The 12,149-nt window shown below is 26.9% G+C and overlaps 1 protein-coding gene across 1 annotated transcript; it reads right to left on the reverse strand.

The window, feature by feature from the left end:
- Window positions 1-7,667: 7,667 nt before the first annotated feature.
- On the reverse strand, window positions 7,668-9,634 carry LOC109797966 (uncharacterized). Its single transcript, XM_020358149.3, has 4 exons — window positions 9,478-9,634; window positions 8,908-9,100; window positions 8,729-8,792; window positions 7,668-8,497 (listed from the first exon to the last, which is right to left on the reverse strand). Exons 2-4 carry the CDS (start codon window positions 9,045-9,047, stop codon window positions 8,213-8,215), a joined length of 489 nt encoding a protein of 162 aa, XP_020213738.1. The 5' UTR covers window positions 9,048-9,100; window positions 9,478-9,634; the 3' UTR covers window positions 7,668-8,212.
- Between the last annotated feature and the right edge of the window lie 2,515 nt (window positions 9,635-12,149).

Raw genomic sequence — 12,149 nt, forward strand, 5'->3', positions numbered from 1 at the left:
GCCCATTAGGAACCCAAGAATTCTTCACTAGAGGCCAACACATAATAATTCCTTGCCAAAGATTTGAGCCCCCCTCAAAACATTCATATATGGAATAACTTTATGGCCATATTTGTATTTTGATCGAAAAAGTCAAACCCAAAAGAGCTTCATGATTTGTAACTAGCTGCCAAGCATTTTTCTTTTATCATAGAAGCTTAGTTTATCATTCTCATATCCTTGATTTCCACTCCACCATGATCTTTAGGTTGACAAAGGAATTTCCATTGTGTCAAATGAAATGTCCTCTTATCCTCTAAATCGCCCCAAACAAATTGAAGACACCGCTCATCAATTGTATCACAAATAGATTTTGGAAGCCAAGTTGGTTTCATCACATAACTTGGAAGAGCTTGCGGAATAGATTTTGTCAATGTCAATCTTTCAGCAAAAGTGAGTTGTCAAGATTTCCAAGAAGAAAGCCTTTGATTAACTTTATCAATAATGAATTGGTAAGTATGACGATTACCCTTCTTGTGAAGAATTGGAACCCCAAGATACTTACCCATATCATTCGTACGTTGAAATCCCAAGAGGCCACTATAATTTTCTCCTTACCTCGCCAAGAAACATTATTTAAAAAATAAACTTTAGTCTTATCATTACTGATTTCTTGACCAGAGCTATTACAAAAAATATTTAGCACTGTTTAATAACTTCCACTTCACTGACCTCGACCTTTCCGAAAAAAAAAAAAAAAAAAAAGGAGATTCAATTCAGTTAGTGGCCTCTTGTGGTTAGATACACATCCAGTTAGTATAATCGGTTCAATTAGTGGGGCCTGTGAAGAGCATGAATTAGCCCTTCCTTTTTTCCCCATGTGTGTTTATATATTACAATTTTAAAAAGAAAAATTATAATCGTATGTATAACATTAGTTTTACTTTTTGAAATTAATATTATTAGTCAACTCAATTCAATTCTTGGTGTTACAAAAAAAATTGAATTTATTTCCCCAAGTTTCACTCTAAAAATCCCTAAATGGCTGTAGTTTGTTAACATTTGAAAAGAGTTTCAAAATGATTAATATTCTTTTTTTTAATGTAATATTAATAATTTTTTTCTTTTATAAAGTCTTTAACCATCACAATAAAAAATAATGTGTATTAAAATAATATTCAATTAGTAGAAGTCACATTTCGTGAATGTAAGTTAATCTATGATTATCAGTTTTAGAATAATGTGTGGATCATGTCTATTATAATGCCAAGGACTAAATTAAACGACAGTGCCATTCAATTTATTTATTTATTTATTTTGTATTTTTTATTTTTTATTTTCAGAGAAGAAATTGACTAGTTGTAGTAGTGTGGCTTAAAAAACACTAGAGGTATCAATTTAGGGAAATATATTGTTATTCCACTCTAAAAGTTATTGGCTTTTAGCATCTGGTTTAGTTATTTTCTAACTATGTCCGGCCCATTGTCTCTATCTTACATTAAGGGGGGTGTATTGGTTTAGGATTTCGTAGGATTTTAAAAGACTTTTTTTGAGTAAAAAAGTTCATTGGTATTCAATCAGGATTTTATGTCACTTAAAAACAATCCAGTGGTATTCAATCTGGATTTTTAGGATTTTTTAAAGAGTCCATTAAAATCCACTGGTATTCATTTGAGATTTTTTACAACTTAAAAACAATCCATTGGTATTCAAAAATTTAAGGATTTTAAAGGATTGTTGTGTGAGAGGGATTTTGAAAGACTTTATAGTGTTATCTATAAATACCAGATTCATAAAACAATCCCATCCAAACCCATTGGATTTTGAAGGATTGTTTGAAATGATTTTTCAAGTGTTTTAAGAATTTTCAAGTGAGTTTTTCATCTTTTTTTTCTATGCTCCTGTCTTCTCCATTTTTTCTCTACTAATAATACTACACTATTGTTCATTGCTCATATATAATACTATTCTCATATCATTCTCCTATTTTGTGAAACTCTAATATGTAAATGATAGTGTCATTGACTTGTTTTATTTTTCTGTTCGTTCTCTTTAATTGACTTACTTTATTTTATTCTATGTAGTTGAATTTGTTCCTTTATATAACACAAAAAAATACTTGAAATTTTAACTTTTAAGTGGTAATTTTTTTTATGACACACGTTAAGAAAAGAAAAAGGTGAAAGATGAAATTGATATCATAATCTCAACAATATATATATATATATATATATATATATATATAAAGATGAATTTGTTAGAGTTTTTGTGAGTAGAATGAGATAAAAATGGATCTTAGTAGGGGGAAGAACCCTCTTAGCATAAAAATTGTGAATTCTCTCTTTCCCTTGAATTTGTTACTCTTATCCCTCCTCCTTTTATGACTCAACAATTATTTTATTTTTTTACTATGAATTTTTCTTTTTTATTTTTATATTATGAAATTAAGATTTTTTATATTTAAAAAAAAGAAAATTAACATAAGACATTGCAATATCTAATTTTTTAGGGTTTAGGATTTATGCCTTCATTAACTTATTTTTTAAAAAAGAAAATATTGTTAAAATATTTGTTAGAATAATTTATATTTATAAATATCGTTAAAAATTATCATATATATATATATATATATATATATATTCTCTATATCTAAATACTTCTGTTTATATAAAAAAAATTATATATCTAAATATTTTTTCAGTATCGAATATACTAATTTTTTTATATAAAAAATTATCTTATGTTTCTATATTTTCGTTTTTACATTTTTTTTATAATAACTGAGGTATTTGATCCATTTGGATAGCAAAAATATATTCGATCTTGTATGATGGTGTGCTTCTAAAAATAATAATATAATTTTATTGATTTTGTCTATTATCCGTAATTATTTATATAACTATTTTTTAACATATATTGTTTTAGTAATTCAAATGGGAGATTCACAAGAAAATAATAAAGAAAAATGAAAAGAGAAAGAAAACTATGAAGCTTGGATTAAGGATGATTCCGATGCATTGTTACAATTGATAGTGGATGCTATAAAAAGAGGATAGAATATTATAGAGAATTATTATTATTATTTATCTAGACATTATTTTTTTTTATTTATTATTTTTATCTTTGACTTTTTTTAAATTTGAATGTATAATTTTTTTAAAATCTTATCAAATGTCAAAACTCCACAAAATCCCACAGAATCCATTAAAATCCTAATTTAAAAGTCTTGCAGAATCCATTAAAATCCTGATTTTAAGTCTTGTAGAATCTTGCAAAATCTTAAAAGTCATGAAAATCCTGCAAAGTCTTTTAAAATCCGCAGGATTTTTTTTAACTAAAAAAGTTCTTTAAAATCCTAATCCAATACACCCCCCTAAATCTAGGTCAAATCTAACTTATTTTTTAGATAAATGTAGTCAAGACTTTACTTTTTAAAATCTATTTAGGCTGCCTTTAAATAGATAATTTAAATACATCATCAACTCACTTTTATCGAATGAGACATGTTTTACTTTTAAATTATAAGATATATATTACAAAGGAATATAATTTAATTTGTTGAATAAAGTGTAAACCTGCTTATATTGAATTCAACTTTTAAGAATAAAAAAAAATTAAGAGGGTTATATAATCTTATAATATTATAAATAAAAAATAATGTATCAAATTTATATTATAGACATGTTTATTATTATATAATTAAAATTTTATAATAAATTATATATAAAAATAAATATTATTTAATTATATAAATTATATTTAAAATTTGTATAAATAGATATTTATAAGAATATAAAATATATATTAAATTTATGATAAATAATTAATTTTGTAACATAATATTATTATTATTTATATATAATTTATTTTAAAAATATTAAAATATAATTTATAACTAATTATGATAAATAAAAATTAAATTATATAAGAAGTTAAAAAAAATCTGAAAAATATCCTTTAAAAAAATTTCTAAAAATATTATTGCATAAGATAAAAATTTATATTTAATGTATAACAGCTTATCTATTGTTTCTCTCACAATCCTTTCCTTTATAAGGTTTAACTCACTATAATATATTCTAAATATATTTTTATTATTTTCTAATTAAAATTTCATTTTATGAATTGTACATAAAATGTAGCATAAATGTATTATTATTTATTGTGGTAAAACTTTAACTTTGATGAAAAATAATTTGAAGATAAGTTTTTTATTATTGAAACAAGCTTTAAAAAAATGGAAAAAAAAATATCACAAATCACTTTTTAAAACTCAAAAATAGTTATTGTAAAAATAACTAAAAAAAATCTTTTAAAAGTCAAATTTTAAATAATTTAAAAAGCCTTTTAGATTTGACGAACTAACTTTTTTTTAAAATAATAATAATAATAATAATAATAATAATAATAATGTTATTATTGTATCATTAAAATTTTACTATAATTGAGAAAACATATTAATAGATATTTATATACAAATATTTAGATAATTGATTTTTATTCAATAAATACTTAATTAAGTTATTTATTCAAATACTCCATTGTTCACATAATTAATTATATTAGTCGGTACAATAAAAGTGAGTAATATTTTAAAGACTTAAATATGTCTTTAGTCTTTCAAATTTATGATAAATTTATTTTTGGTCCCTCAAATATAAAATTATTGTTTTTAGTCCTACAATTTCAAAAAATATTATTTTAGTCCTTATATTCAAATTTTGTTAAGAAATTTATCAAACATTATTTATAAAATCTACTTATTAGTGTCTTTGTTAGTGAAAACATCACATTAAATCTAATTAATATTGTATAACCATCTTAATTTTTCATTTTCAAATATGTTAATAGTGATCTGAGGGATTAAAACAAGATTTTTAGGAACTAAAAACAACTGTTTTAAATTTGAGAAAAAAAAAACAAATTTATCTTAAATTTAATGGATTAGATTAAATTTAAAGCATGTTTATGCTTATTTTAAAATTTTGAGATACGAGTAAAGGGTAACTTCGTTCTTAATTAATAATTTCATTTGAATATTTTTATTTATTTTAAAATAAATTAAACTTCTCTTTATTTTTTTTTTTATCAAATATTCTCTGTTTCTCACTCTACTTCATTCCTTTTTTTCATTTCTTACTTCTTTTTTACTCTCTCTTATTTCATCCTCTCCACCTAACAGGTTAAGAATGTCGACTAAAAATTCTTAAATGTTGTACAACTAATTTATTTGAACATGTCTATTTTCAAAACTGATTCAAATAAGAATCACAGACATTCATATTCATATTGTAATTTGTGACCGTTATTATCATAGTTTTAAAAACTGGACCGGTCATCGAACCGGTTAAAATACTGGATCAGTGGGTCAAAGGTTGAATCGGTGAATCACTAGTTAAACCGCATGACTCGATTTTTATTAAAAAATATTTATATTAAATATATTTTATACTTATAAATTTTAATAAATTCATATCTTATTTTAAATTTCAATTTTTCTATCTTATTTAAAATTATTTTTATTTTTATTTTGTAAAAAAATACATAAAAAAATTACATGTTAAATGGTATATTAATATAAATTAAAAATATAAATAATATGTACACATATAATATGCTTGCAATTAATATCACAAAATAATATATGTAATATTTACATAGATATTACATTATTAAATATATAATTTAAAATTAATAATATACTATAAAAATTATTTAAGTTGTATATATTGCAAACAAATATATTAGAACAAGTAGTCATTGTTATATTTAATAAGACTCCTTGCTTTTTCATTAAGAGATTCAATTTTCATTATTATTTTTGTGATTTATGGTCCCTTAAAAAAATTTAAAAAAAAATAAGAAAAAAAAGTGGTTGAACCGGTTTGACCCACCGGTTCACCGGTTGAACCGAAAAATTGACCGGTTCAATCCGGTTTGAAATGGGTCGACTGCATAACCGATCCAACTTCAGATTCGAACCGGCTGGACCATCAGTTCCCGGTCCAACCGGCCGGGTTGGTCCAGGTTTTAAAACACTGGTTATTATAATATTTTTATTAATAAAAAATATTTACGTTCATAGTTTTTTTTCTTCATCAATAACTATTTCATAAACGTAAGTAGCCGTTCTTAAAATGCTATGTAACACAAAACGTGATAACGTAATAGTGCATTGTAAAAGGCTGTTAAGTATTATGGAAGATCACTTTGAAATTTTTGAATGTTGCCAATGCTAATTATGAACTTTAAAACCTTTTATTCAGACATAATTGTTTAATAATATTAATATATACTATTTTTTTACACCAAAATATATCCTAGTTAAAGTATACATGAATACGAAGTCATGTTTATAAGTACATATCAATTTTTAATCGTCAATTTTTGAATATTACGTAAATTATATTTATGAATAAAAAAGTGTACATAAATATATAAATCACTATTTTGTTATGCTATATAAATATTTGAAAAAAAATTATAAATATATTTCAATTAACATAAAGGCTGCTTATTGGATGCTCATTTCATGCACATAAGATTTTCAATTAATTAAAGTTTATTAGTTTTATTAGGTACACATTTTATATGTGATTCATTTTAGAAAAAATAAATTTGACGATACATAAAAAGCAAAAAAAATCTTTATTTAAGAAAAGAACATAACTATCAAAAGAGGCCAAAAAAAATTATGAAGGGATAGTTGAACACAAAAAGAATATAATTAATGTAATTAAATTTTTTTTTAATTAAAAAAATCATTTCCTCTATAGTATAGTAATTTATCTTTTTAAAAGCAAGTGCTAGAGTTTCTTTCCTCCATTTTTTTTTTTTTTTATATCTATAGGTGCTAGAGTTAATGTGATATTTTTGGTATGAAATTGGATTTGGAGGGATAAAGAAAAGGAACAACTATGTAAGTCCATTGTCGCTAGGCTTGCAATTGCACCGATCTCATCACACACACAAACACACGTAGCTTGTATCTTTCTAATAAGGTGATAATGACAAGTTGTTAGAATGAAAGTTGATCATTCAACCCTAATAATTTAATGCAAAATTTTCTTTTCCCTCAGAAATTTCTTCCCATGCCGTATGTTACAATTACAACTAGCAAGCCAACGCGCTTATTACTACTGAAGGAGAATGCCCCACGCAACTTCTCAAGTCACCTTAGCTTGGCCTTATATAATTATTTATATAATATAGTATAATGAATGCATCATATCATATCAACCATCACCCACCAAACAAACCCTTATGCATGCCACCTTCTCCTTAACCACTTTCCATCCATCACAACAAAGTAACAAGCACACGTTTCTGCATTTGTGCTTGTCACACCCCTTATACCCCACATTCTCACACCCTTTCACACAATCCCATAGGCACCTCTTCACATCATCAAATAGTTATCCATATTATTCTATTCTTCAAATAATAATAATATAGAATAGTCCATCTAGTATCTATCAAATGAAATTTTGGGGACAATGATTTAAATAATACTAGACAACAGCCCCCCAAAGCTGACCATATCACACCCTATGAAGCTTCCTAAGATTCTCCTAAAATGTTACAATTGTTTCTTTATTATTATTAATTATTTTTTTCTGAATGAACTGGAGACCATGTATAAATAATAATATTCAACCTTGCCTTTTGGTCGTGATAGCATAAGGAAGTATGAACAATATTTTTCTTTTATATTATCAAATAGGCGACACCTGAAAACAGGGCACCCACAAAAAATATATTTTACAAGATTTCCAAAGATAAATCCTCAATTTCCTCCACATTACAATTACAAAAGGAGGATCTGAGTTTCAGATTACATAAAAGAAGTTACAGACTCTCCATGAAACTCACATGAAAGTTTCAATCCAAAGACCCCATCATATAAACCTAACAAGAGAGAAGAACAAGACTTTTGCTAGTCTTTTTCTTTCCCTTGATGTGTCCCCTTTTTATTATTCTTCAAAAAGGATGATAAAACTAAGAAAATAAAATCTCCACCATCTCTCAATTATACATCATGACACCTTAATTAACTCATGAACAACTTCCATAGACCAGTATATACATATAATACAATAAGATTGAAAATTAAGATTAGCTCCTCAGTCCCAAAAATCTCCTCTGCTCTTAGAACTTTGGTGATTCTTAAATCTTCCTCTGACTTCTTTTTCTTTGTTGTTTATTTTTTTTAAATCTTTGATTTAAAATAGAATCAGGCAACAGCAGAAATGCTGCAATTGCGCCTATCCCTGCTGAGGCAATCAAAACCTTCAATCCTCACTGCAGCTGGGGTGTGACCAAACTTCATCCTAACACAACCTCTAGCTGTGGAAGATGGTGAAGGGGGTGCCAAGGAAAATGGACCAAAACTCTCATTACCATTACCAAATTGCTCATCTTGGATCACAGGGTTTGAAGCCCTGCTAGGTGGAGATCCACAGAAAAATGGGGGTGATGATGCCACCTGGACCCCAGATCTCTCAGCATAGCACCCTCCCTGCACAAATTCAACCAATCTTTGCTTAGATTTACATGCCATAATCCTTTCAATCAACAACAATAACTACAACATCCAAGCCACATCATAGAAAAAACATCCTATTTGTTACATCTTCGACAAATCACATGAACAAACCAATTTTTTTATATATTTTTTTTCCTTGTATAATACTTTGGGGGGAAAATAAAAAATACTCTCTTAAACATGAAGATTAGGATAGAAAATAACCTTGGGAAGAATAATATCAAGAAGCTCAGCCCCAACTCCTGAATCTTCAAATTCTGATTGGTAGCTGTTTTAAGGCAAGAATATTAATTCTCAATTTTTACAAAATAAATTGTTTGAGAAAGAAAAAAACAAAATTGAAATTATGTAATTTAAAAAAAAATATAAAGTTAGGTGAATACTTGATGAAGGGTGGCCTGAAGGGTCTGATGTGGTTATCAAAGAGGCCCAATCTTCGAGGTTTAGGGCACACCACGGATTCCATCCTCATCTCCTCACAGCTTGTCAAGGCCTTCTTCTGCTGATAACCACACTGATTCATCTTTTGCTCTTTCCCTTTGCACCTCAACACCAAAAGATCTTGACAAGGAACACCTGCAACATCAAGTACAAAACAAAACATTCATTATTTTCATGTTTTCCCCTTAGGTTGCCGGCAAATCTGAACGAAATCAAACCAAATCTAACAAAATCATGAACTAACACAACAGAACAAAGAAATCCCCTTTTGTTTCAAGTTTTTTTTTTTTTTACTTTTTTCTTTTCTTCGCTGGAACCTAAACAACACGCCCCCAAAAAAAATTCAGAATTTGACACTTGTTGTGAAATACACAAAGACCCTTTTTGAAAAAGCCTTGAAATTTGAGACCTTGAACCCATGAAAATAAAAATAAAGGTAAACACCCTAAGCTCAGATTCCAAATCGATGCAGAAACACAAAATTTGAAGGTTTATTTAATTTTGTTGAGTACCTGAGCAGGCTCAGAGGCTCCTCTATGAGAAAAAAGAGGACAGAAAAATTGGGTGAATCAGAGGAGCAATGAGAGAGAGAGGGAGAAAGGTAGAGTTGGGTGGGTATTCATAGAAGACCAAGGGAAAAAAAAAAAGAAAAAAAAAAGAAAAAAAAAAGAGAGAGTGATAGGATACAAGATGGTACAAATGATAAGGTGAGAGTGCAGTTGTGAACCGCGTGATTGATGATGAGTGTGGGTGGACTTTTACGTGGTGACGTGGAGTGGGAAAAGAGATGTGATCCGTTCTGATCCAAAGGGAAGGGAGAGAGAGTGTGTTTTTCCGATTTTACCCTTCGTTTCAATATTCATGAACCTATGCTATGGCTATGGCTATGTGTCCTCTTCTCGTACGGCTCATAACTAGCACCGCAAATTCAATGTGCTGTGAGCTGAGCTGATATCAATAAGCACAAACAAAGAAAGAAAGATGCTCTTTCCTAATCTCAGCAAACTTTTTTTTTTCCTTTTTTCTTTACATATTCATTATGCTTTTGAAAGATTAACTTGTTACCAAATCACAACTTTTGTGATGAGGCTACATTAATGAGATTTTGGCACGAATTAGAGACCTAGAATTTAATAGTCATGCGAAAATTAAATATTTTTACATTTTAAAATTCGAAATCATAATTATATAATTTTTAGTTATGTATTATTAAATAAACAATTTTAATATATATTAATTTGTTTGTAAGTTATGATTGAATGACAGTGTTTTAGGTAATTTATGAACATTACTCAAGTAAATGAGCTAAATTAACTTCGTAGTATATTATATACTTAAACTTTAAACTCATAAATAACAGTTAAGTATCCCGTGTTAATTGGTCAATACACTTGGTGATTTTATTAACTGTATTTCAATGCTTTATTATTGTTAATATTATTCAAATATCATAATTTATTATTAGTAAATATACTAGAGAGTATATCTCACAAGAATAATTATCATTTTAACGATATGAAAATTGTAAATTTAAGTTAAACAAAATATATATAGAGAGATAGATAAATAAATAAATGGATGGATAAATAGATACAGAGTTATTATCAAAATGAAAAATTAGTGATTACTTGATATTTTTTTTAAGTCATTAGCATGTATTTATTACCTTTTAATTTGAATTATGAATTAATTAGTCAAAGTAATATTCTTGAGAATAAATTAACTTTTTAATTATTAATTTTAAAATATGATTCATGTTTATAAATATATATTTTTTAAAATAAGTTTAAGTGAAATTGGTTCAATTCAACTTCTAGGATTTATTTAACTTGTATTTGATATGACTTTTTTTTTTTCCAATTCAATCCAAACCTGCAAATGGTCGGTTTATATTATTAGCATAAATTATATGAAGAACATTTAGTTTGACTTATTTTTATACTTGGTAATAATTAAAATTATGAATATAACGTATTTAAATCATTTTTATTTATACAGGACATAATTAATATGAACTTAATAATATAAAGTATATATTATTTAATAAATGTAAAATTAATTATATAAATTTAATAATATAAATAATCACATGAACTAAAAGTATTTTGATTTTTTATACTATTTTTTTTAAGAATAAACATTTTCAATAGGTTAAAAACCTCTTTTCGTCTCTTACATTGTTTAATATTTTCAATTTAGTCTCACTTTAATGTTTGGTCTCAATTTAGTCCCTAATAACTTAAATTAGTGCAATTTGGGACTTCTGTCCAAATGATTTAGACGGAGTTAACTGTTGGCCACGTGGCATCTACGTGGATGCCACGTGGATGCGCACGCGGACGCCAAAATTCTTGGAAAAACCTGAAACCAGAACGGCCTGTTCTGAAACTAGAACGGGCCCTTCTGATAGTAGAACGGGCCGTTCTGGTTTTAGAACGGGCCGTTCTGCTTTTAGAACGGGCCGTTCTGCTTTTAGAACGGGCCATTCTGAATTCAAAATGGCCCGTTCCAGAACGCCATCCTTTTTATTATATATATATTTTTATTATATCTATATTAATAAATATATAATAAATAAAAAATAATAAATTAATATTCATTTATGAATAAAACTATAAAAAAAAATCAAATAAGATAAGACTTTCTAAAATATTTCTTTGATTTGAATTTATCCAGTTCAAAATCTTGACTAAAATGTCTTAATGTATTTAAAAAATTGAAAATAAAATTCAGGGTTTAGGGGTACCTCCTCAAGAACAGGTTGTTATTGTTGGGGTACATCGTCAATGACTTTAAGGAAAAACATTGTTTCATTTTATCCTTGACTGTATAGTGAATTTGGTAGTAAGTAGTTTACTCCAGTTTGACTAACAATGAAATAAAATTTGTTATCATTGTCCTTAGTGATACACTGCATCATCCTTAATGATATATTGTATAGCCCAAATGTTTAGCGATTGGAGTTATTAATCCTTATTAACAATATTATTAAATCTAGTGTTTGAAATGCTTTGTATTTTTCCTAAAAAAAATGCTTTATACTTTGGTTTTTTTACGAAATTCTGGACCAGAACGGCCCGTTCTGGTTACACTGTTGATGTGTTAATTTTGGACCTGGAACGGGCCGTTTCAGGTACAAATTTTACACATCAATAATGTAGCCAGAACGGGCCATTCTGGTTCT

The sequence above is a fragment of the Cajanus cajan genome, chromosome 1 (genome assembly GCF_000230855.2).
Source record: "Cajanus cajan strain Asha chromosome 1, NIPB_CcT2T_4, whole genome shotgun sequence".
In the NCBI taxonomy this organism is placed as follows: Eukaryota; Viridiplantae; Streptophyta; class Magnoliopsida; order Fabales; family Fabaceae; genus Cajanus; species Cajanus cajan.

Coding starts and splice junctions, on each gene's coding strand:
- LOC109797966 (XM_020358149.3), bottom strand. CDS start 9,047: ATGAATCAGTGTGGTTATCAGCAGAAGAAGGCCTTGACAAGCTGTGAG. Junction 8,793..8,907: donor TTCAGGCCACCCTTCATCAA/GTATTCACCTAA, acceptor GCCTTAAAACAG/CTACCAATCAGAATTTGAAG. Junction 8,498..8,728: donor TTGATATTATTCTTCCCAAG/GTTATTTTCTAT, acceptor GAATTTGTGCAG/GGAGGGTGCTATGCTGAGAG.